This window comes from Eleutherodactylus coqui, chromosome 11 (genome assembly GCF_035609145.1).
Source record: "Eleutherodactylus coqui strain aEleCoq1 chromosome 11, aEleCoq1.hap1, whole genome shotgun sequence".
Classification (NCBI taxonomy): domain Eukaryota; kingdom Metazoa; phylum Chordata; class Amphibia; order Anura; family Eleutherodactylidae; genus Eleutherodactylus; species Eleutherodactylus coqui.
This window is the reverse complement of record NC_089847.1, coordinates 72,053,423-72,079,948: the sequence shown is the minus strand read 5'-3', so window position 1 is coordinate 72,079,948 and position 26,526 is coordinate 72,053,423. Positions and strand designations below refer to the sequence as shown.

General features: G+C 42.6%; 1 protein-coding gene across 6 annotated transcripts in view; it reads right to left on the bottom strand.

Moving 5' to 3' along the window:
- The window catches only part of EHBP1L1 (EH domain binding protein 1 like 1), a 182,552-nt gene that overhangs the window by 29,878 nt on the left and 126,148 nt on the right, over positions 1-26,526 (bottom strand). For 2 of the 6 annotated variants that reach the window (XM_066582573.1, XM_066582578.1), the window contains 8 exons: positions 23,652-23,791; positions 19,978-20,013; positions 19,790-19,849; positions 19,453-19,705; positions 13,903-18,688; positions 5,163-5,308; positions 1,052-1,100; positions 77-970 (listed from right to left, as the gene is read on the bottom strand). In XM_066582573.1, the coding sequence (XP_066438670.1) occupies positions 77-970; positions 1,052-1,100; positions 5,163-5,308; positions 13,903-18,688; positions 19,453-19,705; positions 19,790-19,849; positions 19,978-20,013; positions 23,652-23,791 (6,364 nt within the window). The remainder of the gene's footprint in view (positions 1-76; positions 971-1,051; positions 1,101-5,162; positions 5,309-13,902; positions 18,689-19,452; positions 19,706-19,789; positions 19,850-19,977; positions 20,014-23,651; positions 23,792-26,526) is intronic. The other 4 variants (XM_066582579.1, XM_066582575.1, XM_066582574.1 and 1 more) reach the window with 4 other exon arrangements.

Genomic DNA, 26,526 nt, shown 5'->3' with positions numbered 1-26,526 from the left:
TAAAGGAGGATACGACACATTGAGAATAGCCAGTAATGAAAACAGTGTGTAAAAACGGCATACAGCATTAGCTCACCTCATCTTGAGAAAGCGATTGTGATCGAATAAAAGAACGTCTTTTCTTCACAAGGTCAGCATCACGAAGGTGACCTAAACCTCCTCCCCTTCGTGGAGGAGCAACTAGACCTGATGCTGAAGATTCCCCCTCATCCTGGTTCATCTCTAGCAAATTCCCATTTACACTTAGTCTTTTTTTAATGCGAGGCGGTGCAACAACCCCAGAATTATTCTGCCCTTTGGCAACAGTGTTTGCCTTCTTCTTTTCCTCAGTATTTACAATGTCTTGTATTTTAGGAGTAGCCTCCTTTGTATGTTGTATTTCAGGTTGGAACCCAATTGTCTGATTTTCCTCAGTGGAATATTTTGGTAAACTTTCCACTGGGGAGACGTCTTGTTTTTCAGAAGAAGCATCTGGACATGAAGACTCATTTGTGGCCCTTTTTTTGTTCTTATGCCCAAGAGAGGGTTGTTTTTCTTCTGCTTCACATTCAGGAAATGGCTTTTTCTCCTGATGCCCATCAGAGACTGCGCTCGAGAACTTTTGTTTCTTGGAGTCTACATTGTGGAGGTACTTTTCATTAGTAGAAGAGCGTGGACCAATACATTCCTCAGAGGTAAAGCTTTCAATGCTTTTTTCCACGGATGTAGCATTTTGTTGCTGTGAAGTGGCATTCAACTCCTCATGTAATTCAGAGACAGTGTCTGATTTCTCCACATCAATAGTAGTCTTTGGAGGAGCAGCAATCTGAGAGGAAGCAGGGAGATTGTCAAGATTCTTATTGCTTAGAAAGTGAGATCGTATTTGGCAAATGTACGTAAGGATGATAAGTTTGTCCGGGACAGATCGAAGCAACATGTCTGATGGGGAGAGAAGTGGTGGTATCCCAAGTGCAGCAAAACCATCATAGGCCTATAAGTAGAAGTATAAAAATTAGACACAAAAGATAATTTCCCAACAAAAATATTTTAAGTAAAGGGACCAAAAATGTACCTTTTTGTTATTTTCCTTTACATTTAGTGGATCCAAAGTGTCATAGTTACTGTAAAAAAACAAAATACAAGTTAGAGAGAACAATCAGCATTATATTCCCTTTGTAGAACTTACTGTTTTACACAACTCAATTATCTATATCTATATATATAAAGCTGAAAGCCCTCACTGACTCACTGACTGACTGACTGACTCACTGACTCACTGACTCACTCACTGACATGTCTCGCCAAAAGTTCTCCAACTTCCCGATGTCGTAGAAACATGAATTTTGGCATGAGCATAGATTATCTCCAAAATAGGAAAAGTAATTGGGTCCCAACTCGATTATTCAATTCTAGCGCAAAAGAATTGGCGTCAAAATTTAACGTACATAATCTAAATCTCTCACTTCCCAATGTCATAGAAACTTAAAACTTGGCAGGGGCATTGGATATGTCATAAATAGGAAATGTTAATAGGTCCCAACTTGATTATTCAATTCTATGTGCAAAAGAATTAGCGTCCAAATTTTACGTACGGAATCTAATTCTTTCACTTTCCAGTGTCATAGAAACGTGAAATTTGGCATGGGCATTGATTATGTCATAAATAGGAAAAGCTAATGGGTCCCAACTCGATTATTCAATTCTATGCGCAAAAGAATTAGCGTCAAAATTTTATGTACGGAATGTATTTTTCTCACTTTCCAATGTCATAGAAACGTGAAATTTGGCACGAGCATTGATTATGTCATAAATAGGAAAAGCTTATGGGTCCTAACTTGATTATTCAATTCTATGCGCAAAAGAATTAGCGTCCAAATTTTACGTACGGAATGTAATTTTCTCACATAGAAACGTGAAATTTGGCACGGGCATTGATTATGTCATAAATAGGACAAGTTAATGGGTCCCAACTCGATTATTCAATTCTATGCGCAAAAGAATTAGCGTCCAAATTTTACGTACGGAATGTATTTTTCTCACTTTCCGGTGTCATAGAAACGTGAAATTTGGCACGAGCATTGATTATGTCATAAATAGAAAAAGCTAATGGGTCCCAACTCCATTATTCAATTCTATGCGCAAAAGAATTAGCGTCCAACTTTTACGTACGAAATGTAATTTTTTCACATAGAAACTTTAAATTTGGCACGGGCATTGATTATGTCATAAATAGGAAAAGCTAATGGGTCCCAACTCGATTATTCAATTCTATGCGTAAAAGAATCAGCGTCCAAATTTTACGTACGGAATGTAATTTTCTCACTTTCCGGTCTCATAGAAATGTGAAATTTGGCACGAGCATTGATTATGTCATAAATAGGAAAACTAATGGGTCCCAACTCGAATATTCAATTCTAGCGCAAAAGAATTAGCGTCCAAATTTTACGTACGGAATGTAATTTTCTCACTTTTCGGTGTCATAGAAACATGAAATTTGGCACGAGCATTGATTATGTCATAAATAGGAAAAGCTAATGGGTCCCACCTCGATTGTTCAATTCTAAGCGCAAAAGAATTAGCGTCCACATTTTACGTATGGAATCTAATTCTCTCACTTCCTGATGTCATTTTATATAAAGGAAACGTCGCATGGTTACCTCTACGTGGTGTTTTCTGGGTAACACAGAGAACTATGCAAAATGGTGAACATATGTTTTTCCGGTATCTCTAAAGTAACCACGACTTCATAAGATTTCCGTGTGAACACCAGATAAACACCAGTACCAAATTAACTCGGGCGAAGCCGGGTATATCAGCCAGTATATATATAAAGATGAAAGCCCTCACTGACTCACTGACTCACTGACTGACTCGCCAAAAGTTCTCCAACTTCCCGATGTCGTAGAAACATGAATTTTGGCACAAGCATAGATTATCACCAAAATAGGAAAAGTAATTGGGTCATAACTTGATTATTCAATTATAGCGCAAAAGAATTAGCGTCCAAATTTAACGTACATAATCTAAATCTCTCACTTCCCAATGTCATAGAAACTTAAAATTTGGCACGGGCATTGAATATGTCATAAATAGGAAAAGCTAATGGGTCCCAACTCGATTATTCAATTTTATGCGCAAAAGAATTAGCATCCAAATTTTAGATACGGAATCTAATTCTCTCACTTCACGGTGTCATAGAAACGTGAAATTTGGCACGAGCATTGATTATATCATAAATAGGAAAATCTAATGGGTCCCAACTCGATTATTCAATTCTATGCGCAAAAGAATTAGCGTCTAAATTTTACGTACGGAATGTAATTTTCTCACTTTCCGGTCACATAGAAACGTGAAATTTGGCACGAGCATTGATTATGTCATAAATAGGTAAAGCTAATGGGTGCCAACTTGATTATTCAATTCTATGCGCAAAAGAATTAGCGTCCAAATTTTACGTACAAAATCTAATTCTCTCACTTCCTGATGTAATAGAAACGTGAAATTTGGCACGAGCATTGATTATGTCATAACTAGAAAAAGCTAATGGGTCCCAACTCGATTATTCAATTCTAGCGCAAAAGAACTAACGTCCAAATTTTACGTATGGAATCTAATTTTCTCACTTCTTGGTGTCATAGAAACATGAAATTTGGAACGGGCATTGATTATGTCATAAATAGGAAAAGTTAAAGGGTCCCACCTCGATTGCTCAATTCTAAGCGCAAAAGAATTAGCGTCCAAATTTTACGTATGGAATCTAATTCTCTCACTTCCTGATGTCATTTTATATAAATGAAACTTTCAATGTTTACCTCCCCGTGGTGTTTCCTGGGTAACGCAGAGAACTATGCAAAATGGTGAACATATGTTTTTCCGGTATCTTTAAAGTAACCACGACTTCATAAGATTTTCCGTGTAAACACCAGATAAACACCAGTACCAAATTAACTCGGGCAAATCCGGTTATGTCAGCTAGTTTTAAATATATATGAAATGTATTTTACATTCTGTTTCAACTTTCTATGCTAGTTCTGCATGTCTGTTTTCTGTAGTGGGTCTGCCCTGGATGAAAGATGGCTCAGTACACGGGGCCCCAGGCCAATCAGAGAAGACAGTGCCTTATATCAAACTGTTTACGGCCACTTTATCTTGCCAGGTTTACTGGTTATTACCCTGTATACAACTGCTCTTCTTTAACTTTGCTCTCACCATTTGCTTCTGACCCCATGCACCTTGTTTGGATTGCAGACCTTCTCTGTATCAATAAAGTTAAATACTGTATCAATAATGTTAAAATGTAAGGATCTATAATTCCCACAAACAGTGAACCACCTTAACCCCTTAGTGACCAAGCCTGTTTGCACCTTAATGACCATGCCAAATTTTGGAAATCTGACATGTGTCACTTTAATATAGAATAACTATGTAAAGGTTTTGCATATCCAAGTGATTCTGACATTGTTTTTTTTACCACATATTGTACTTAATTTAGGTGGTAAAAATAGACCAATAGAATTTGTGTATATTTATTAAAAGTGCCAAAACTGGTAAAATTTTGAAATATATTGCCATTTTTTCATATTTTCAACTGCAACATCTCAAATATGTGCAAACATACTGTACACATTTTTGATGAGATATATATTTCAAATCTATTTAGTCTATTCTGGATGCACATTGGGAATACTAGATTTTTTTTACCATTTAGAAGATGTACAAATTTAACATTGATTATAAGCATTTTGTTTTCCTGCACCAAGCCAAGATTGCAAAGGCTTATAGGTGTCAAAATGATAGATACCCCCACAAATGACCCCATTTTTAAAAAAAATACATATTTAAATGTATTCACTGAGGGGTGTCGTGAGTATTTTGACCACACAGTTTCTTGTCAGGAGGTAATGCAATTTAGAGGAGAAAAAAATAAAACTTCATATTTTTGCAAATATGTCTTTTAGAAGACAGGATTTTTTTTCTGTAGTGCATATGTCTTGTGTCTCAATGGGGCCCAAACTGAAAGGATGTTTTTACCTCCCTTGGGATTAAAGCCCAGCAAGCTAGGATGTAAAGACACTATGGGGTGGTCACTAAGGGGTTAACAAAATATATTAAAGTTTTTTATACTCCAACGTTTTAACATTTGATCCCATCAGATTCTCAAACAAGCAATTCTGCCATCTTACATGCTTTCAGGGTGGAAGTGATGAAGTATAGCACAGAAGGCAAGACCATTTCTCCATGATGTGGTGAAATTATTTACACGTACACCGCGATACCCTGATGTTATTTCCTGACACCAGTACAGAAGGGAGTCAGTGCTTGGTGCTTCCTGTAAAAGTAAAATTTACAAAAACTGATATACATGGGTTGAAAATATAGATGCGTGTGAATGGATGCTTGTGGTGTTCACATTACAAAAGCAGAAACTGCTGAGAACACATTATTAGTTCCAACATACTAATAATACAGTGAGCTAATTCATTCATGATAGTTTTACATCATACTAACGACCCCCAAACACAAGACCAGCAGCTTAGCAATTGCCAGGACAGCCACAGATAGCCCCATTCCTACATGCAAGTTGTAAGTTTAAGGGGAGTTGGATTATTGTGCAGGTAAGTAAGAAGCTATATACTACAATTCTTCAATGTATCATTAAACTGAGAGGCAATATTCTATACATCATACAGCAATAAGGAGGAATGGCACTTTGCAATCTAAATTTCATAGAGAGAGATCTAAAATAGAGATTATGGGGCGTGGCTTGCGGATGAGCGGCTAGGACGTGTCCCTGCACCGCTCCCGAAACCAGCGCTGTTAACAGACCCCAAGGGACACCGGGACCCCCCCAGTGATCCCCTTACAGACGAGCAGGAGGAAGAGGGCAGCCCTAGAGAGAATGAGCAGGGGGATACCTGCTCAGTAATCAGAGCAGCCCTGCAGCCCCCAGAGAACATGCAGTGTGGGGAGAACAGCACAGAAGAGGCAGCCACACACTTCCAGGCCCTTGCCAGGGCAGAGACAGAGACAGACAACATAAAGGCCTCACAGGAAGCTAGCTTAAAGAGGGCTTCCCCTCACCAGCGGCACCAGAACAGCCTGCAAGGTGGGCTGAGCACTAAAACAGGCATGCACCCCACAGCACAGCACAAGCCCACTCCTATGAACGGGCAAGAGACAGCAAAAGAAAGAAGACCTCCCATGGGAGCCACCAGCCCCACAAAAGATAGGCAGCAACAGAGGAGGGATACAAGGGGGAAACCCCCAACCCTGTGGCCAGTGACCCCAGCCTCAGAAGAGCAGAGAAATAAAGTACCCTGACCAAAATTCGGAGCCTGTAGACCCTCAAGAGGAGTGGGACTTGAAGGCCCATCTTAGGGCTCTCCCCACCAGAGGGGAAATAGGAGAACTTTAAAAAAAAATGGAAACCTCGCATAAAAAAGACATATTAGCACTGCAGCAAGACATCCACCACGTAGGGCAAAGGGTAGAGGAGAGTGGAGTCAGGATCAAATCTTTAATACCATAGACTCTCACTGGCAAGAAGTGCATCAGCAAGCGCAACAGATAGCAGAGTTGTACGCCATGATAGACGACTTGGAGAATCGCCATCGCGGAAATAATGTGAGAATCAGGGGCCTCTCTGAAGACATTACCTCCTCCCAACTGAAAGCATGGGCACGCGATTTCTTTAATGATCTAATGCAGAAACCAAAAGACCCTGCTATTGAAATAGACCGTATCCACCGCTCTCTGGGCCCAAAGCCAACTGATCCTAAAAAGCGCAGAGATGTAATATGTAGAATACACTTCTATTCAGTGAAAGAGCAGATAATGCAGCAAGCTAGAAGAGCAGGAGATCTATCATACCAAGGCTTCCCACTACTAATTCTTACAGATCTTTTCCGTCGTACTCTGCAACTACGCAAAGCCTTGAAACCACTACTGTCACTACTCAGAGAGAAGGAGATTACCTACAGATGGGGATTTCCATTTCAACTAAATGCAAACAAAGATGGCAAGTCGGCGTCGTTCAGAAGTCTGGGTGACCTAACGAGATTTTTATCCACATTTGAACTGCCCTCCACATCGTTGCCCGAATGGCAAGCTACATGCTCCCTACCAATCCCTCCACCAAGAAATGAGTGGCAAGAAGTAGGACAGAGAACACGTCGCCGAACACCGCGCCGAAAGGCACAAGAGACACGTCTGTCGCCGACCAGCGACCACACCTGAAGAAAGCGCGGCGCGCAAAGCTACTAAATCACCTAAAGAGACATGAATTCGTCCGAGAGGGGCCCCGGACCTGTTTGGGGTTCATAAAAGTTTTCAAATTTCACTTCCAACTCAAAGGCGTTGGGGGGGGGGGGGCAGTTGTTAATATGTTCAAGAGGTTGTCCGCTTCCACAAACCCACCGGGAAGCGAGGGTCTGAGTAATCCTCCCTGTTAGTCGTATAACGATACTTCCCGCATGTGTTATATGTTTAACGTGTTGTTTCCCAATGTCTTGTCTGTTCACCATTTGTTTCTAACCTCCCCCCTCAACCCACCCCTTCCCCCACCTCCCCCCCAGGAGGAATAATGGGCACTAGCTTAACTGACCGATTTGGTATCTACAACAATGGGTGACTTAACATGTTGCACGTTCAACGTGAAAGGCCTGAATGTCCCGCAGAAGAGAAACCAGATACTGCTCCACCTCCACAAAAAACGAGTGATGGTGGCCTTGTTCCAAGAAACTCACTTTAAAGCGGAGAGTGTCCCTACTTGTGGCACCCAATGCTATCCTACTTGGTTCCATGGCCCCCATCCCTCTAAAAAAGCAGGGGGAGTATCGGTTGCGTTCCACAAGGATTTCAGACACCAAGTCCTTGACTCAAAAATTGACCCGGAAGGAAGATATGTTTTCTTGAAAATAGAAACTGCTAATAACATTATAACAATAGCTAACATTTATCTCCCAAACCAGGATCAAGTCAAATACGCAACAAGATTCTTACAGAAGCTGGCGGATTTTGCTGGAGGCTCCAAGATTCTACTAGGCGGAGATCTGAACCTGGCTCTTGTTCCGGAACTGGACACGTCGTCAGGTAGGACTTCTACCCCCAAAGCGGCACTCAAATCGCTTAAACGCACATTGGACGCAATGCATCTGGTAGATCTATGGAGGATTTTGCACCCGGGGACCAGGGACTACACGTTCCACTTGTCTGCACACAACTCATACAGCAGGATCGATTTGCTACTGGTATCCCAGAGCTTTCTAGACTGTGTCCCGAGATGCTCCCAGGGCGACTTCATTTGGTCCGACCAAGCGCCGGTTACAGGTAGATTTTCAAGGTGGGGGGACCGACAGAAGAGTCTCTCTTGGAGGCTCAACGACAACCTGCTTAGGGACACACTGTGCGTCCTGGATATACAAAAAGCTATAGCAGAGTTTGTAGAGGTCCACCAAAACGACAAAACAGGAGCCCCTAACCAAATGGGAAACACTGAAGTGCGTAATTAAGGGAGTTTTAATCTCCCATGGCTCAAGACAATCAAAATTAAGTAAATTAATAAGCAACCTACAAGCTAAAGAAACAGCCAACAAAAAGTCGCAACAGGATACCCTTAAAGCAGAAATTTCTACACTAAGGCAGGAAATATTGAGCATCCTAGATCAGAGGTCCCTAGCCGCGAGAGACAGATTCCGACGGCGTGCCTTCGAATATGGCGACAAGTGCGGAAGCTGGCTAGCTAAGGCACTGCACCCTAAATCTCAGGCAACACACATCACCAAGATACAGCAGGGCAAGGGAGGTTTAGCACATGCCACCTCTGATATTCTGAATGAGTTTAAAAACTATTATGAAAAATTATACAGCATCAAAGGAGACACCCCAAACTGTAATCCAGAGGAAAAGATAGAGACTAAGTCATATCTGAACCTTAACGGCCCAAATAGAATGACCCCAGAGGATTCAGAAGACTTAGAAACAGACTTTGCCTCCCCTGAGCTTAAAGAAGCTATCAGCAATTTAAAAGTAAACAAAAGTCCAGGTCCTGATGGCTACACGGGGAGATTTTACAAATTATTCAAAGAGGAAATTTCCCCCATACTACTGAACTCATTTAACGCAATAGGAAAGAAAAGCCCATTCCCAGCCCAAGCACTCATGGCGCACATTTCGGTCATCCCTAAGCCGGGAAAGGACGCCTCGGTCTGCGGCAATTATAGACCAATCTCACTCCTCAACATAGACATAAAACTGTTCGCAAAATTAATCGCAAGACGTTTGCAAGACATCATCCCCCAATTGATACACAAAGAGCAGGTTGGTTTTGTCCCGGGCAGAGAAGCTAGGGACAACACAATCAAGTCTCTGACTATAGTAGCCAGAGCTAGACAATCCTGTCGACCTCTATGTCACCTGGCGATTGACGCGGAGAAGGCGTTCGACAGGGTCTACTGGAACTTTTTACACTCCACCCTGGCTAAGATTGGAATTGGGCATCGGATGCAGGGGAGGATAATGGCCCTATACAGCAATCCATCGGCCAGAGTTAGAGTCAATGGAACCCTGTCGGACGCCTTCCAAATCAGAAATGGAACTAGACAGGGTTGCCTCCTGTCCCCGTTCCTATATGTTCTTATAATGGAGGCTCTGGTGAATGCGGTTCGCCGGAACAGATCTAAGAGGGATATCTCATAGGAGGCATGAAACACAAGATGGCACTTTTTGCAGACGATCTTTTACTATACCTATCTAATCCACGCATCGGACTCCCAGCACTACACCAAGAATTTAAACAGTTCGGCAGACTAAGCAACTATAAAGTTAACTCCCAAAAATCAGAAATACTTAATGTTTCGTTGCCGCAGGCTGAGGCGTCACAACTGGAGAGCCAGTTTCTCTACCGCTGGAGACAAAACGCAATAAAATACCTGGGTACACAACTACCTGCAGACACCACTCGAGCGTTTGAACTAAACTTTTTACCATTCATCTCCAACCAAGAGAGGGAATTGAACAAATGGAGAGCTCTACTCCTTTCCTGGGGAGGGAGAATTAACGCCTTAAAAATGGATTCCCTACCCAAATTCTTATATATTTGCAAAACGATACCAGTAAAACTTCCGAGCTCCTACCTCAAAAAACTGAGAACAATATTAACAACATTTGTGTGGAGAGGGAGGAAACCTCGGATGCGCTACTCCCTACTCACGAGACCGAGAGGAAAAGGAGGGATGGGCTTACCTGATCTGGCACTCTATTATAAAGCGAGTATAGCCAACTGCATACTTGACATACTCAAGCATGAAAATACGAAACTTTGGGTAGAAGCGGAACATGAACTAGCCCCGGGGTCCCTACAAGGAGCAATATGGATCCCGCCCAGATACATAAACATGATTCCCAAAATATCCCCCTTCATGAAACAACTCATTCAAACATGGACGGAGTTCGCTCCGAACGCAGGTCTAATAACAGTGCCGGGCCCACTCACCCCACTGACGTATAACCCACAGTTTGAGACATCCTTACGGGGACTCCCCGTATTGGGAATACCGTGCTTCCCAACCCCACGCATCCGGGATGTGTTAAACCCCATGGGAATGAAGTCGCTGCAGGAAATCTTGGGAGAAAGAGGAGCGCAGCCGAGCTTATGGCTGCAATACTTCCAAAGTAGAGGGTTTGTGGGGTCCCTGGTCCCGCGGGTCAATCTCACTAAACCGCTCACCATATTTGAGCAAAAATGCATGCCTGCAGGACCCCAGAGACACATGATATCCAAGATCTACGAAATGTTGTTGTCGCGGGGGTCGGAGTCTCAAACGCCTGCATACGTGATGGGATGGGAGAAAGAGCTGGGAAGGAGCATTTCACGGGAGGATTGAGAGAAAGCGTGGACGATGTGCCATAAATTATCGTCCGCATGCAAGTTGCAAGATCTTAATTTTAAGGTAATGTCCCGATGGTATAGAACCCCGGAGACCCTGCATAGAATCTTCCCCCTCACACCACCCACATGTTGGAGATGCAACGCGGACAGGGGCGATATGACACACATTTGGTGGACCTGTCCGACGGTAGCGACACTGTGGAAGGAAGTGATGGAGGTCCATAACATTATATGCTCTACACAGATAACACTAACTATAGAAATGGCCCTTCTCTCAATCCTCCCAGGCTCAATTAAAAAGATCAAAAGATGTATCTTACGCTTTTTCATACTAGCAGTCAGAAGAATCATTCCGAGACTGTGGCGGTCCACTACCCTGCCGTCAAGAGTTATGTGGGTGGAAGAACTCAACGAACTGATGCGATTTGATGAGATGGGGCCGACGAGAGCGGAGCCTTAGGGAAATTCTACGGAGTTTGGCAGGTATGGATCTCTATCAGAGAATCGAGAAGGTTCACAGCTTGGATAAACTCAGGCCAGCTCCAATGACATAATAACTGCCCTTAACGTGTGAGGTAGGTGGCCCCACTCTCGCCGGCCCCCTAGTACTACCCAGGCCCAAAGTTCCCCACCACCACCCTATTCCCACCTCCTCCCCCCCCTAGCATGTGTATATGTCCAGTGGTCTGTCTCCCCGTAAGTGTGTTAGTGTTGGAGTTTTATGCTGAAATACCAACAATGAAAAGTGCCTTTTGAATTCCTATAGAATGTTTGACTTCTATTTTGTTTTAGAAGATTTAAAGGTACTCATACACCCGTTTACATGAGTACAATGTCTGTAACATACAAAGGAAAACAAATAAAAAATGTTTGAACATAAAATAGAGATTATATTCAGATCTATACCATGTGGTAGCAGCAGAAAAAGTTTCACACATACATTAAATCAAGGAGACAAATATAGATCTGAAGTAGTTCTTTAGGATTATAAAAATTGAAGGATCAGGCTACAGATTAAATAGAAGAGGTCATTAGAGGAGTATTAACTGTGTGGTATCAGGCAGGATGCAGAAGGAAGTCATACAATATAATTAGCATATTGCAAGCAGGAAAAAAGATAATGTAGCTTTCAACCAGGGAAATGGTAAAAATAGCACTATCATCCCAGAGGCATTAGCTTTCTTGTTGACGGATGTTATTGCTGAGAAACATGTTACTAAACATGTAAGATGCTATTGATACACGGTGCTTATTACATTGAGCCAAGTAAACTAGAAATCAGCCATATTTGGGAAAAGTTATTTGCATAGCTTTGCAGGCCATATACCAGATCCATACAGAGCACAGTCCAAGAAGAGAGCAGGAGCAATGAACAATGAATTCTGGAGATGTACGAGGTGTACTATGTAATGCAAGCAAGACGCAGCATAGGAGAAAAGGCTGTATAATAAACGGAATGCTTAATGGGGAAAATATTGTAGAAAGCATGGGAAGTGTACTTGCTATTAGTGTTGAAGGAATGATGGACACTCTGTAGTTATATAATGAATATGTATAGAATAATGGGCGAGTCAATGACCAATTACTAGATATTTATGTTCTGGCCACAAGCAAAAATCATCCAAACATCTTAAAGCATTTATGAAATGAATTAATAGATTCCATTACAATTCCTACAGGTTGCCGTTATGCTTTTTTAAAGCTTTTTCTTAAAAGGCATGAAACCAAGCAAAGCTGCCACTGTACCAACTGCTATAGGCAACTTTAAATGTCAGCAAAGTAGATAGTTGCAGCTAACTCGGTCCAGTAAATGTATCTAGCCTGGCATTTAAAGGTGTTGTCACACCGCAGCAAGTTATCCCCTAGGGATAGGATTCTCTGTAATTCCCATCGAAGTGAATGCAGTAGATATGCGCATGCATGTCCTTCACTTCCAATACTTTGCGACGTGCCAGGGTTGCCTTCTTGGGATCAGTGGAGGCTCCTGCGCATGGCCCCCTTGACCAGCAAGTTATGTTGGAATACCCCTATAAGGACAGTGACAATTAATTAGCAATGTCAATGTCATTTTTTTATAGCTTCATAAACTATACAATAGGTCCATCGGTGATGTGAACAGGAGACAGTGCACTCCTCCTATAACTCCTAGCCATATAATGCAGCAGGAAGGGTGATGCAAAACTCCAGTTTTGGGGTGCTATACAGCAGATTCAGTGCCTATTTGGTTACATTATTGCGGCTATCATGTAAATGCATCGCCTCATGCCCACGGCCGAGTCGGATTCTGACTGGAGGTTTACGCAGCGGGATGTGACCCGTGCCTCGGAATTGGCCTCCCGCTTAGCTTACCTGTGCCAGCTGATGCACAGTCGCGCATGTGCTGAGCAGAGCCACACAGAAATAGGACGTGCAGCGATTTTAATACCGCGCAAGTTTTCACACAGGCAAATCATGGCTGTCAGCATAGGATTGCATAAACTAATGCAATCCTATGGCAGCGTGTAACGGCGGAGATTCCATGCGTAATCTCGTCTTTGAATTTCCGTCCGTGGGCATTGGGGGGGGGGGATAACTTCATAGTTTACTTTAAAGAGCACTTTAATTATCATAGCTAATAATGTGATGATTGTTAATATAGAAGTGTCAACCACTACTGATGGTTCAAAATTTCAGTGAAAGCAATAAAGGAATCATTATAACTGCAGAGTGTCACCACAGATACAGTGAAACCTCTTTGAGATGACCACCCAACATTGCATTGAAAAGTTGTCTTCCATAAGGTGGCTTGCGCAGAAATCAGTATGCATAGTATTTGGTGGAACATAAATACTTCACAGGAATTCTGGTCTAAAAAAGTGGGTGGTCTTCTCAAAGAGGTGGTCTTTTAGAAAGGTTTCACCGTATGTGTATCTCTACGTTCCTTCTTCCCAAAAGAACATCAGTCTCCTTTCTCTTGTAGAGCATCACAGTATTAATGAATTAACCACATCCCATGCAGTGTTTCTTCCTTTTCTGGGTCACAGACTGTCACATACCTCCCCTACTTGCCCTGTGCTCAGTCTCTTCTTTTCTTTGCTCCTCTGTTCTCCAAGGGTTTGAGAAGGATATACGGAAAATGTGCACTCTGACAGCATGTCAGCTTTCTTTTTCTCAGCCCCTAGTGAACTATCACCTAAAGAATAGATTTGCCATGTCTCACTAGGGGTAAAAGAAGGGTGAAACTCTTGACTCAAAGATTCTATGTCTTTTCTGGAAAGTTCACTATTTTGCTCCACCACTGTCTCCAGCACATTCTCAATATCTTGATTTCCGGGGTCTGAATGTTTATGTCCTAATATTATTTCCTGCGGGAAATCATTTCCTTGCATGGTTGTTGTATTATAGGGTTTGTCTACATGTATAAAATCATCAGGAATTGCTGAAATGGCCATCACATTTTCAATTCTAAGATGTTCAGCTTCTTGTGATAGAAGTTCCTTGAGGGTTTTTTGTAATATAGGTTCCTTGAATGTCCTTTCTTCTGACACATCTGTGCTCTCTTCTAGTTTTTCTTTTTTCTCTGATTCCTTAATATCTGATTCTATTTTACTTAATCCAAGTAAGGAAGTTTGTGCATCGTCTTCATGACTTATCTTTGGCACAGATATCTTATTCTTGGCTTTGGTAAATTCCTGTGTAGTTAATAGGGGAACTTCGTCCAGATAACACATTGTTGTCCATTCTTCTCTCTTACCTTCACCAGATACTGTCTCTACCACTATTCCTCCTTTTTTTATACTTATTGACAGTTCAGCTGTCTGAATTACATTTTCATTGGCTTTTGTTGACCCTTCAACATTTTCTTTCTCTTCTACTTTTTTCAATTCTTTAGAGGAGTCCAGTACAGAGTATATTACTTTTTCTCCTGTCTCTGTATTATTTATCCTGTTTTCAGTAGGGTGTTGTGCATTTTCCAGTTGTGTATGTTGTTCTTTTCTATTCTCTCCATCCTGTAATTTTCCAGCTTCCTCTACCTCAGACACATGGTCATCTGTCCTATCTCTTACCTCTACACTTTCCTCTTTTTTTTCCTGCTGCTCAAGTTTCTGCCCATCTCTGTTTTTATTAATCACTTTATCAGATTCCCCAGTTAAACATAGTAATTCATGGAGGTTGTTTCTTACAAACACATCTTCTTTAGATTTATTTTCTGCTCTATAATTTCCATCCATTGCCACGTCACTATTAGCTGTTTCCTTAGGTAGCTCCTCACTTGCCCAGAACCATGTCTCTTCTGCTTCATCGTCCTGACTTTCTGGATTTTCTGTTTTGGCTGGTTCAATATTTAGGCTCCCACCTATCAAAAGGTAAGTTTGCAAATCTTGATCAACTACCCCCTTTGCTTCCTCTTCTAATTTCTCTATTGTTTGAATACCTGTGTTATAAACTTCATATCTTTTATCTATATGCTTTTCATTTGTGGCTGCTTCTACCTCCTGTCTAACATCTTTCTTCTTCTCTTGTTCTAATTGTTGCTCAACCATGTCTTTTTTCTCAATCTTGGTTTTTCCAACGTACACCTCTTTCATATTTAGGCTCCCATCTATCAAAAGACAAGTATTGAAATCATCATCAACATCTTTTAATCCATCTGCCTCTTCTTCTAATCTCTCTATTGTCCAGATACTAGTATTATGGACGTCATCTTTTTGATTCATGGGCTCCTCATTTGCTGCTTCTTTTACATCCAACCTACTATTTATCCAAGGGCATAACTCTTTCTCTTGATCCAATACTTGCTTGGATAGGTCTCTTTTCCCAATCTTTGTGGTCTCAAGGTATACTTCTTCAATATTTAGATTCCCATCTATCAAAAGGCATGTATTCCGATCTACTTGATTAGGGGCATCTTTTGATCTATCAGCTTCTTCTTCTAATTTCTCTATTGCCCAAATCCTTGTATTATGAACGTCAGCTTTTTGATCCATTTTCGATTCTTCTATATCTAGCTTACTATTTGTACAATGGCATGCGTCTTTCTCCTGATCTAATACTTGCTTAACTATGTCTATTTCATCAGTCTTGGTCGTCCCAAGGTACACCTCCTCCATATTTAGACTCCCATCTATCAAAAGGTAGGTATTCAAATCTTCTTGATCAGCAACAGCTTTTGATTCAGCTGATCCCTCTTCTAGTCTCTCTTTTGGCCACATACTAGTACTGCAAGTCTCATTTTTTTTATTAACCTGCTCATTTGTTGCTGCTTCTATATCCAGCCTACTATTTTTCCAAGGTAATGAATCTTTCTTCTTCTTTTGGTTCAAAACTTGTTCCCCCATGTGTGTTATCTCACTCTTTGCTGTCCTGCGGTTTACCTCCTCTATCTCTTTTAAATCAATTGCTTTACCAATGCCATCTCTGTCTGTCTCTGTCCATAGTAATCTATCCTGACCCTCTGTTTCTTTATGTCTCTCCACTTCTCTGGGAAAAGTAATTATTTGTTCATTCAAACAATCTTCTTGATTTATAGAATTTCCAGCTGTCAATGACTGAAGATATATCTCTTTCATGCTCACCAGATTTAGTGCTTCTTTAGATCTACTGATGTTCTCAAGTAGTTGATCATTTTCCTTTTCAGCTCCAATTGTTTCAGCTTCAGGCTTCTTATTAGTCAATATATGTGTTTCTCTAACCTTATTTTGATTAATAGCTTCTTTCACTTGAGCTGATCCTCCTTCTAGTGTATCATCAAGGCATTGGTATTTCTCTATCACATTCTCTTCCAGTATATCTTGGAGTTGTTCATATGTAACTCTGCCAACATTATTTTCCTGAGATGTTTCTGTCTCACTAACTTTATTTTCCTCAGAAATAAATTCTGATTGAATAGCTATTCCATCCTGCTCTAGCTCCTTAGCGTTGGCTGCCATATCATGCTGTGCCAATACTATTACATACTCTGTTTTACTAATAGAAGCTTTTTCCTTTTGAGTCTCTTGCACTCCGCTTTCTACCACACTTGTGGTAGACTTCTCTGCTGCCTGTTCAGCAAATGTTTCTATATCCTTAGTCTTAAAAACAGCTCTATGCATCTTATCCTCTATTTTATCTGCCCCATTCCGCTTGTCCCTATTTATTTCCCCTTGTATACATTGGTTTATGCAATGTGTAACATAACTGTCAGTCTCGTTCTGTCTGTCACCTCTAGTCACCATCATATCCTGTATACCTTTGTCATTATCTGTCATTTGGTACAGTCTCTCAACTAGCTGTGTTGTATTATTCTCTACCCTTTCAGGTTCACTCACTCTATTTTCATTTCTGTCTGTAGGCTCTTTGATCCGTGCCTCCTTTTCAATGTTCACGGTAGTCACAGCCCCATCTTGCCTTTTCTCATTTGTTTCTTGGGCTTCATCATTGCTGTATGTTTGCACAGGCATGTCTTGCATTGTTTCCTCTTCTATAGTTACTGGTTGCTCTGTCCTGAGTTGTTCAGCTGAAGTATCTTGTGTAAGCTCATTTTTAGAGACTCTCTTTAGTAAAATGACTTCTTTCTGAAACTTGCTATTATCTGTACGCCCCTGACTGTATATATCTTCTTGTATCTTTTCTACTATAGTATCTTTTATATTATTGTCTGTTATTTCCTCTATGTCACACACTCTTGTGTCTTGCAGTTTTATATCTACAGCACAAAATGTATCTTCGGGTACTGTGTCTTTAATACATATTGGATCCTGCAACATCTCGCCTACCAACACTATGTTTTCTGTTACTTTATCAGGTGTACTAACTGTAATTTCATTTTCTTTTATTGTTTCACTTAGGTTTTCCAAAAACACAATCTCTTCAATTCTATTGGAAGTTTCTTGCCCTGTCTGGACTATTGTCTCCTGTAGGTCACCAATCTTGCTTTCACGCTCTGTTGTCTCAGATGCATACTGTTTCCCTACATTCATTATACTTTTTATTTCCTCTGCTTCCTGTATATTTGCAGAAATCTCCTCTATACCCTCTCTCGCAAACAATCTTTGTTTTTCGTTTTGCTCTTGTAGTCTTTGATTATCACTGGTATCCTGAACTTTGTCATATGTGTTTGCTCTTACACTCTGAGACATCTTATTTACATTACTATCTGTTCTTGGCAAATCCTCATCTCCAGCAGTTGCTGGTTCTGTTTGGGCAGCTAGGCCCACTGCTCTGTCTCTTTTAACAAGATTTGCGCTGTAAACATTTTGAACATCTATAAGACTGTTTGCCTTAGTAGAAATTGGCATGCTGTCTATTACTGTCACATTATCAGCTAGCTGGCTTGCTCTTTCTTGTACATTTGTCATCTCTACATCTTTTTCTGCAGACTTGACTGTAATTTTGGGCATGTCACATATTTCACCTGGGCTCTTCTTTGCATAAAGTGATTTCTCTGAAAAAGTTACATCTTTGCTGAAAGATGTTCTATGGGGCGTCACTATTTCTGGCAGATCACGTAATGTAGGTTCTTTATCTGAAAACTGAACAACTTCAGGAACTATTACTGTTGGCTTGCTTACAACTTGTTCTCTCTCTGATATATGGCCTGATTTAGCCCTCTTTGGTATACTTGGTATTTGAGGTATCTTGACCTCTGTTTCATCTCCTGTTACTATTACTGTGTGACCTATTTGCTTTATTGCTGCATCCTGGGGAACGACTGTAGGCTGTGACACCACTTCTTTGTACAAACTCTCTCTAGTCTCCCTATACCCATCCCTAGGGGCTGACTCTGGCTGTTCCATGGCTTTGTTACTGAGGAGTGGCTTATTTTCAGAGGTGGCTTCTCGGATCTTCCATACCTCATTAGGCCTAAGGAAACAGATAAAAAAAAGTAACTGAAAGGATTGAGCAATAAAGTGTGATACGATATTATTAGTGTACTTTCATTGAAAACATACAGTATTAATTAAGGTGGCTTCACATCAGCGCAGTGGATTCCACTTTACTGCTCTGTTCAGGAAGCAGAAAAGGGGAATCCCTGTGGTCAAACAGTTCCATCTTTGGATGGAACCGAACAGTGCCGGGCGCACCCTGGCTTTTCGACTGAAGCAAAAGTGCTGCATGCAGCTCTTTTTCTTCCAGTATTTTCAGCCGCATCTATGACAAAACCGTACAGCCAGAGGTTCCGACGCAGATGTGATACCACCCTTACATATGTTGTCTGTTTTTGTAAAACCACTAATTTTCCCTGTATATTAATAATACTTAACAATATGCAAGTTTTCAAGAAACACTCACATACAGGGATACAATAAAATACATCCCAAAAAATTGGCCATAATATCTTCAATACATATGTAGGTGTTATTCTGAGATTAAATGCTACAAACTTTCCACACAAAATTATAATACATTAAAAATAACACTGTCAAAGGTACATGGCCATTAATGTCCTATCCGCAGTCCACTTGGTTGGAGGAAAGAATGAACATATGAGTGCCACTGAAAAGTAAGCAGCAAATTATTCATACTACATATTGATTGCTGCTGTAGTTGATTGATATTGTTATGTGTTGTTGGATGAACTGACCTATATTATTTCATTTAATTTACTATAACTTTTCTTGACTGACCTCTGGTGTTCACTTGTGGGCGCAGGCATTCTTGCAGCTGATTCCGGAGATCTTCTAGACAACCACTTCTCACTTTCATTGTTATGGTAGCTATGTTTGTCATCAGTTAAAGGTTTTATGCTTTCTTTTTTGGCTGTAAGGAGAGAACTCTTGTCAGATTTAACTTTCTTATTTATTCTTGGAAAAAATGGTGGTATAGGAGGAGGAGTAGTAAGAGAAGGCCTTGAGGTATCACCGACAGAAGAAGTAATCTCTGAAAGAGGAAAAGACAGAGATAGAAAGTAAAGGAGAAATTAAGAATACGATGGAAAAGTAAACTATATTCAAAGAGACCTACTTGTAGAAAGAGAGGCTTCATCTTCTTCTTCAGCAAGAGTACCAAGCCCATGCGCTGGCTCTATAAACATAAGTGTGACAGAGACAGATGACCAAAAATCAAATGTGTAAAATACAACATAGGAAGAGACAGGGAGAATATAGAGAGGTCAATTGTAGGACGTGAGAACACAAAAGAACTGTCTTTACCTGACAAGTAGTCATACAATATGTTTTTATGAAAACCTGAAGAAGGAAACAAGGAGAGAAAGTATGTAGCAAAGAATGGAGAGAAAGAAGGAAAACAGGATGGAACCGTAACAAAATTATATTCAACCAATGTAACACCAGATAACAATACGTAATGATACTGCAAACAAGGGGAGTGCATGTTATATATGAAACCTTCACTAAAGAGAAGATATTCTGTGTCATTTATCTGTAACACAATTTGCCCCTCTCTTCAGTATTGTAGGCCTATTACAGGAAACACATACAAATAGTGCAATTCATGACTCCTTTGAAATAAACCTTCAGCTAATTTCTTCTCTCTTTTTAATATGAAATGGTTACGCTGTTAGCTATGTACAGAGTAAGGTTTGTAAAACGGGTCATACACATGACACAAAATGTTGGCAGAACCAGGGGTGTAGCCGGAGGGGGTATAGGGACCCAGATGTAGCAAATGCTAACTTGACACAAACCGCTCAAGAGGTTGTCCCACTTTTAGCTGTTTTGCTCTGTAAATTGCACAGTTGTGTGGGTTCGGCATTGCAGGCTGAGTCCTACTGAAGTGAATGCAGTACCAACCCGGGTCACTGTACAATGTAAGGAGCTGTATGCTTCCTGAAGCAAAACAGCTAGAAGTTGGACAACTTCTTTAAATACACAGTTGCAGCAAACTTTGACATTACTTTTTCAAACTACTTTTGTTGTGCTAAATGTCAATATAACCTTTGCTGCTACTGTATATTTAACAAGCTAAGTGTCAAGTTAAGGTTAGCTACATCTATAGAAGTCTCATCTGAGCCCGCGTGCCTGAGAGGGTTGAAAATTCCTTCTGCCTCATAAGAAAACACCAGTATTTATAAATGGTATATTGACAGAGCTGTTAAGAGATTTTTCATTGGGTTCAGGACACTGGGCCCATGTTATGCCAAGTTATGCATTTATTCTACTAAGTTATGCTTTGGGCAGGGGGCAGGCTGCGATGCGAGGATTAAAAATCGCAGCAGGGGGATTGTTTCAGCGTTTTGCGTTTTTCTCTCGCACACACAGCGTAATGGCAGGGCGAATATCGCGTCGCATCGCAGCGCAATCGCAAACTTGCGGTTTTGCGGCGATGCGATCTTGGCATTGCGATTTTCTCGCAGCGATTATCGCCGTCGCCAGTGGAGAGGAGCCCTGAGGGACGATCGTTTCCACAACATCAGAGGACCCACACTCCAGTAACCATTGAGGACTCCCGATCCAGTGCTGGGTTTACATGGAGTCTAATAATAACAAATGAGCCCTTCCCATCCACATGATGTGTACACAAGGGGGCGTAGTCTATCTTGATAGGTGGACAAATTGATCACACCCTCTTGAAGGAGGGCACTGCACTATATAAGGCAAGCACCTTGCATCCAGAGCTCATTCCCTAGCCTACCATCTGGGCTATGGACACCAACTTTTGTTATTTTCATCTTGTATCCATCCTTTTCTTCTGTCAATTCTGACACTCTGGGAAAAGAAACTCGGGCGGGTTCTGTTAGATAAGCTCCTACACGTAACAGGCTAGTAAACCACTAGTCTGTTTATGTGATAGCTAAAGAAGCAGCAGATTGGTGAACGGGGTGTTCTCTATAGAGAAGCAGGGGGCTAGTGCTTCTCTCCTTTTCCTCACCTGGGGATATGTGTCCTGAATAAGCACAGGCACAAAAACCCTTGCGATACCGGCTTAGCGTCCCAGTATGCATATTGCATAGGACGAACCGGCTATCCAATCTCTGGACAGAGACGGATTGCTCCAATACTGCTTTACTCACAGCATAATACTGCATCCCTATGCTATGTTTCTGTGAGTAGTAGCAGCTTGAACATTCCCGTATCAGTCCTGAACACCCCACGCCAGACATTCGCATTCAAGGCTGATTTGGGTCATTAGGATACGCTATCTCTGGCAAATCTCAAATTATTGCTTTTGTCAATAAGAGAAATTTGAGTATCGAACTTTCTACCCAGGCTAGACCCGATCCTTTGAGAAACCTGCTGCATGAACAGGCCCTCCAAAAATTAAGATATTCGTTTCTTTATCAATTGGTCTATTGGTGACCTCATGATATCATCTATACTGTCTCTACTCAATCCCGATTTATAATGCTCCTGATGATCCACGAGAATTGAAGTGGTGAAACGCGTCGAGCAATTAAATACGAGAATCAGCATACTAAAAAGGGAAATTCGAATACGCTTGGGTCAAGTATTTACACTACGACCCTTATCTATAGAGGCGAGGCCATCCTATACTAACCGGGAGACTCTCTCTGGAGGTTGGCATCATACATATCTAGCAACCTCGGGAGATGATCCCTACGGCCAAGGCCAATTCCGACTATCCATTTAGGAATTGGTCAGGTACCTCTACCCTCCTTTGAAAAAAAGGGGGGGGGGGGCAAAAAAGAATTGTGAAGAAACGAACGTTCAAATCACTAAAAATTGCATCCATCTACGGTGTGTGGGCTTTATAAATAAAAAAGACCAAAACAACTGGGGATAATCTTACAAACCCCAAGTACCAATATACCCCTGCCTCATACATTACCGGCTTTAAGCAGGACAAAAAAACTTCATGGTTGCCGGTGACCAGATCACACAAACACCCACACACACAGCACAATTGGATGCCCATCTTTAGTAACGGTGTGGTTGGATGGTATTTACCACGCCCCTTACTTACTTTTTTTGTTTTTGTTGTTTTATGTGTTGTGCCCCTATATGTGCATTTTTAAAAAGTTCAAAATAAAAATTATATTTTTTAATTCAAGTCACCACTGTGAAAGGGCTACTCAAGTTAAATTTGGAGACTTTTTGCTCTGCCTACTCTGTGAAATATTGTGGGCTGAACCCTCCTATGTTAATAAGGTCAGCCAACTGGAGACATTGGAGAAAACAGAGATTTAACATTTTGAATTTCAAGGTGCCCAGTGAGGTCTGTCAGCAGCTTGTTCCCTCTCCCTACTGACATAAATATGCACATATGTTTATGGTGGAGTTGAGAGAAATAGCTGTTGGCTTACAGCTACTGAATCTCATGTGTATGGTCATCTTAACACCTTTACTAACATGCTGAGGATTCGTTCACATCAGCATCGGAGGTTCCGTTCAGAACCTCAGTCGCTGATGTCCGCTAGAAATTACGATAAAATAGAGCAGCAAGCAGTGCTATTTTGTCCTGTGCATTTTGGCAAAATGCTGGACTGCTGATTGGAAATCATACGGACCCCATCATAGTCAATGGGGGACCGTTCAGCGCCGTTCAGTTCCATCATAAGACGGAACCATTCAGCCAGGGGTGCTGTTTTCCTGCTCCTTTAATGCTGATAGTTTTTATAGGTCTTTCCTACAAAAATATTTGAAATGTTTGAAAAAAAAAAAAATAGCCCAAAACATTATGAAGCAAGGCGAATGGTTTGGATTTTAGTACTCTTTTAGATATATCTATTACTACTTTTTTTCACTTGTGCTACAAAGGGCTAAATGCTTTGATGGTCCAGCATCATCTGTACACTGTATGTATTGATACTGCTGGACTGTCAAGGCATTTTATTTTGGTAATTAAAAATAGTTCAGAAAACATGTGACACCAAAAAAATTCAAACGGATCGGAAACCAAATATCACCTCGAGGTGCTACCCCCAGAGAATTGCGATTCTGGCTTTGCAATTTGTCCTCCTCTTCTTCTTCATTGAAGTCATCAAGGTCTGCAATGTCCGATGGTTTCAGACTCAAGAGACTGGCAATACTCTGCATATCATCATCCCTAGGGAACAGCCAAAAATATAATTACTCTACAACAGAATATGGCTAAACCTAAACTCAAAATAAAAAAAATATATATATCTAACCTATTGATCAATCTCATATCTATTATAACTAGAGATGAGCGAGTACCAAAATGCTCGGGTGCTCGTTACTCGGGACGAGATTTTCGCGATGCTCGAGGGTTCGTTTCGAGTAACGAACCCCATTGAAGTCAATGGGCGACTCAAGCATTTTTGTATATCGCCGATGCTCGCTAAGGTTTCCATTTGTGAAAATCGGGGCAATTCAAGAAAGTGATGGGAACGACACAGCAACGGATAGGGCAGGCGAGGGGCTACATGTTGGGCTGCATCTCAAGTTCCCAGGTCCCACTATTAAGCCACAATAGCGGCAAGAGTGCCCCCCCCCTCCCAACAACTTTTACTTCTGAAAAGCCCTCATTAGCAATGCATACCTTAGCTAAGCACCACACTACCTCCAACAAAGCACAATCACTGCCTGCATGACACTCCGCTGCCACTTCTCCTGGGTTACATGCTGCCCACCCCCCACCCCCGCGCGCGCACGACGCAGTGTCCACAGCGCACACCAAAGTGTCCCTGCGCAGCCTTCAGCTGCACTCATGCCACACCACCCTCATGTCTATTTATAAGTGCGTCTGCCAGAGGAACCGCAGGCACACACTGCAGAGGGTTGGCACGGCTAGGCAGTGACCCTCTTTGAAAGGGGCGGGGCGATAGCCCACAATGCTGTTCAGAAGCAATGAGAAATATAATCCTGTGCCACCGCCATCAGGAGCTGCACACGTGGGCATAGCAATGGGGAACCTATGTGCCACACACTATTCATTCTGTCAAGGTGTCTGCATGCCCCAGTCAGACCGCGGTTTTTTATAAATAGTCACAGGCAGGTACAACTCCGCAATGGGAATTCCGTGTGCACCCACAGCATGGGTGGCTCCCTGGAACCCACCGGCTGTACATAAATGTATCCCATTGCAGTGCCCATCACAGCTGAGGTAACGTCCGATTAAATGCAGGTGGTCTTCGGCCCACACTGCATGCCCCAGTCAGACTGGGGTTCTTTAGAAGTGTACACATGGAGTTACAACATAGAGAACGATGCTTCCATCCGCGGGTGCAGCCTACGTATTGCTTAGGTATCGCTGCTGTCCGCTGGTGGAGAAGAGAAGTCTGGGGAAATCCAGGCTTTGTTCATCTTGATGAGTGTAAGCCTGTTGGCACTGTCGGTTAACAGGCGGGTACGCTTATCCGTGATGATTCCCCCAGCCGCACTAAACACCCTCTCTGACAAGACGCTAGCCGCAGGACAAGCAAGCACCTCCAGGGCATAGAGTGCGAGTTCAGGCCACGTGCCCAGCTTCGACACCCAGTAGTTGTAGGGGGCAGAGGCGTCACAGAGGACGGTCGTGCGATCGGCTACGTACTCCCTCACCATCCTTTTACAGTGCTCCCGCCAACTCAGCCTTGACTGGGGAGCGGTGACACAGTCTTGCTGGGGAGCCATAAAGCTGGCAAAGGCCTTGGAGAATGTTCCCCTGCCTGCGCTGTACATGCTGCCTGATCTCTGCGCCCCCCCTGCTACCTGGCCCTCGGAACTGCACCTTCTGCCACTAGCGCTGTCGGATGGGAATTTTACCATCAGTTTCTCCGCCAGGGTCCTGTGGTATAGCATCACTCTCGAACCCCTTTCCTCTTCGGGTATGAGAGTGGAAAGGTTCTCCTTATACCGTGGGTCGAGCAGTGTGTACACCCAGTAATCCGTAGTGGCCAGAATGCGTGTAACGCGAGGGTCTCGAGAAAGGCATGCTAACATGAAGTCAGCCATGTGTGCCAGGGTACCTGTACGCAACACATGGCTGTCCTCACTAGGAAGATCACTTTCAGGATCCTCCTCCGGCCATACACGCTGAAAGGATGACAGGCAAGCAGCATGGGTACCCTCAGCAGTGGGCCAAGCTGTCTCTTCCCCCTCCTCCTCATGCTCCTCCCCCTCCTCCTCAACCTCCCCCTCCAGCATCCCCGCTCACCATCTGGGTAGACTCCTTAAAGTTTCCAAGGACCTGGCAGATGGCTGCCAACCAGGCCCACTCTTCTGTAAAGAATTGAGGAGGCTGACTCCCACTATGCCGCCCATGTTGGAGTTGGTATTCCACTATAGCTCTACGCTGCTCATAGAGTCTGGCCAACATGTGGAGCGTAGAGTTCCACCGTGTGGGCACGTCGCACAGCAGTCGGTGCACTGAAGATTAAACCGATGTTGCAGGGTCCGCAGGGTGGCAGCGTCCGTCTTGGACTTGCGGAAATGTGCGCTGAGCCGGCGCACCTTTCCGAGCAGGTATGACAAGTGTGGGTAGCTTTTCAGAAAGCGCTGAACCACCAAATTAAAGACATGGGCCAGGCATGGCACGTGCGTGAGGCTGCCGAGCTGCAGAGCCGCCACCAGGTTACGGCCGTTGTCACACACGACCATGCCCGGTTGGAGGCTCAGCGGCGAAAGCCAGCGGTCGGTCTGCTCTGTCAGACCCTGCAGCAGTTCGTGGGCCGTGTGCCTCTTTTCTCCTAAGCTGAGTAGTTTCAGCACGGCCTGCTGACGCTTGGCCACCGCTGTGCTGCCACGCCGCGCGACACCGACTGCTGGCGACGTGCTGCTGCTGCTGACACATCTTGATTGCGAGACAGAGGTTGCATTGGAGGAGGAGGAGGAGGGTGG